The 2,834-nt window shown below is 38.4% G+C and overlaps 1 protein-coding gene across 1 annotated transcript; it reads right to left on the bottom strand.

Annotated features, from left to right (window-relative positions):
• Positions 1–626: 626 nt before the first annotated feature.
• On the bottom strand, positions 627–2,594 carry LOC129869769 (uncharacterized). The gene is made up of 3 exons (XM_055944388.1): positions 2,366–2,594; positions 1,946–2,175; positions 627–1,127 (listed from the first exon to the last, which is right to left on the bottom strand). The coding sequence occupies exons 1-3, from the start codon at positions 2,592–2,594 to the stop codon at positions 627–629; spliced, it is 960 nt and encodes a 319-aa protein (XP_055800363.1).
• Positions 2,595–2,834: the final 240 nt, after the last annotated feature.

Consider the following 2,834-nt stretch of genomic DNA (forward strand, 5'->3'; position numbering starts at 1 on the left):
GATACAGTATATAAAGATGGTTTACATGCCCTTATATGATAAGATGCAGGGATAGTGTCTTATTAACTGTTATACTTGTTCACTGCATCCCTATTTCAGTTGTTCTCTCAGTTATGATATGTGATACTTTATATACTCAATACATACATCGTACTGAACCCCCATTCCCCAGGGGGTTGCATTTCATGCCCGTAGGTACAAATGTTTATTCTGGAGATCCGTCAGCTTAGGAGTTCCTCTCAGCTATGTCGGAAGTGCTTCACTATCCTGGTGCTTAATTTTTGATACTGGTCATTTAATGTATATATTTGTACATTCAGGTGTACGGCAGGGGCCTTGTCACGCCATATGTTGCTGTTACTATTCCTAGAGGTCTGTAGACATATGGATGTGGGATGTTTATGAGTTTGTTTCGATTGTGCCTATATGGCATTTTGCGAATATAGTTATGTTACAGTAGCCTTGTCGGCTTGCACGCCCTTATGTTCTATGAAACAAGCTACACGTGCATGAAAAGGTTTTAACTCATTGGGGTTTTTGCGAGTAGTATCACCTTGTTCATAGTTTAGTATGACTACAACTGATAGGTAGGTATACGGGGGTCCAGGTCAGACCCCAGTCACGACCTATTGGGTTGGGTCATGACAATAAGGCTTAAACACGCGATTCAACAGATCTATGAATGTCCCAAAACCATTTTTCAACCCGAATAGGATCACCAAGAATTCATAATGACCATATCGAGTCCTAAAGGGAGTTTTAGGGACATCTTGTTCACATACCCGCAGTTGGTAATACCTAGACCTCAAGTCAATTTTTAAGAACAACCTAGCACCCTTTAGCTGGTTAAATAAATTATCAATCCTAGGAAGTGGATATCTATTTTTAATTGTTACCTTGTTCAATTGTCGGTAATCAATACAAAGCCTAAAAGTGTCATCTTTCTTTTTCACGAACAAACCAGAAGCTCCCCAAGGGGAAACACTTGGGCGAATGAAATCTTTCTCAAGAAGTTCTTGCAATTGAATTTTCAACTCCTTCAATTTTGCTGGAGCCATTCCATAAGGAGTTATAAAAATAGGAGTAGTACCAGGGATAACCTCCATAGGAAATTCAACTTCCCTTTTCTAGGGCAATCCAGGAAGCTTTTTAGGGAAAATATCAGGAAATTCACACATAACTGGTATATCCTTAAGGCTTGGACATTCAAGATGTGTATCAAATATATGAGCAAGATATGTTTCACAATACTGACTAACCATCTTTCTTGCCACAACTGCGGAGCTAATATTTGAGGTCAATGATCTTTTGCCTCGAACACTGATGTGTAAAATGAAGGAGCTCTGATGGTCACACACTTTGACCTACAATCTACTACCACATGGTATCTATGAAGCGAATCCATTCCAACAATGATATTATAGTCTTGGAAAGGCATTTCAATCAAATCAGCAGGGAATACTAGATTTTGAATCACCAAGGGACAACCTCGATAGATTTGAATACAAACAACCTAGTGACCCAAGGGACTTTGGACAAGCACACCATAATCAATTCTCACATATTTCACATCTTTAGGAAAAACCAATGATGAGCAAACATAGGAATATGTTGAACCAGGATCAAATAATGTAACAACATATAAGCCAAATAAGTGAAATTTACCGATAACCACGTCTGCCCCATCTTGGTCATCCCTCTATCTCATAGCATAAGCTCGTGCTATAACTCTTGTCCCAATAGCTTGATTGGCTCCACCTGCACCCATTGCTTGTGTGTTTCTAAATCTTGCACCTTTATTCCCTTGAAAAAAGAATGGTAGTAGGTTTTTGAACTGTGCCTTCCGTACGCAGAGAAGAAGTAGGGTTAGGATTAGGAAAATCCTTCACTTTATGATCAAGGATCCCATAATTAAAACAAGCACCAGAAGCTCTCCTAAATGTACCATATTGATTCTTTCCACATTGGGTGCAAATGGGTATACGAGTTTTGCCTTGTCCATAGCTTGGAATGCTAGCAGTAGAGAAATTTGATCAATTTTGCTTATGCTGGGCTGACTTGTAAACATTGCAAGCTTTGGAATTATTAAACCTTTCCCTTTTAGATAGATCTCCTGAATTTGCATCAGCTTTTCTGAACTTATTTTCACTTCTACTGGCTTGTTCCTTGTCGATCCTTTCCCAAGTAAGAGCAGCTGAAACTAATTTACTAAAGTTCTCATATTATAGGACCGCCACAGATATTCTGATGGAATTATTCAAAGTGTCTTCAAACCGCCTGCACTTATCTTTTTCGTTATTAATAATACCACCAGCATAATGAGAAAGCCTGAGAAACTTATGTTGATATTCAACAATAGACATACTTTCTTGCTCTAGATTCAAGAACTCTATTTTCTTTGCATCATGATAAGCAGGCGGGACATACTTCATGTGAAATTTTTTCACGAAATCATTCCATGTAAGAACAGGAGGTTTTTCCTTGGCATTTGATACACTTACCCACCAGTCATAAGAATCTTTTTCTAATAGTGAAACAACAAACTTAAATTTGGCAGCGTTTGAACACTCTAGATTCTCAAATACTTTTTCCATGTGCTCCAACCACTGCTCGACATCCGTAGGATCAATGTTCCTTTAAACTAAACTCCACCCACTTTTTTTATTTTCTAAAAGTTCATTTCATTAGGATTGAGCATTCTTCTAGACATACGATGAAAGAAATCGGCCATTTGTTGAAAAGGAGGATCAACAGTTGGAGTACTATGACTCATTTGAGAGTGTAGCCCAACTCTTGCACCCTAAATATTTTCCACTTCAGACCTACTAGTACGA

Source organism: Solanum dulcamara, chromosome 10 (genome assembly GCF_947179165.1).
Source record: "Solanum dulcamara chromosome 10, daSolDulc1.2, whole genome shotgun sequence".
Classification (NCBI taxonomy): domain Eukaryota; kingdom Viridiplantae; phylum Streptophyta; class Magnoliopsida; order Solanales; family Solanaceae; genus Solanum; species Solanum dulcamara.

Excerpts from the sequence above, each read along its gene's own strand:
- LOC129869769 (XM_055944388.1), bottom strand. The coding sequence starts at position 2,594 with ATGGAAAAAGTATTTGAGAATCTAGAGTGTTCAAACGCTGCCAAATTT. Across the intron at positions 2,176-2,365 it reads CTTGAATCTAGAGCAAGAAA|GATCGACAAGGAACAAGCCA; the intron begins GTATGTCTATTG and ends TACTTGGGAAAG. Across the intron at positions 1,128-1,945 it reads ATGTGGAAAGAATCAATATG|AAAAGGGAAGTTGAATTTCC; the intron begins GTACATTTAGGA and ends GGATTGCCCTAG.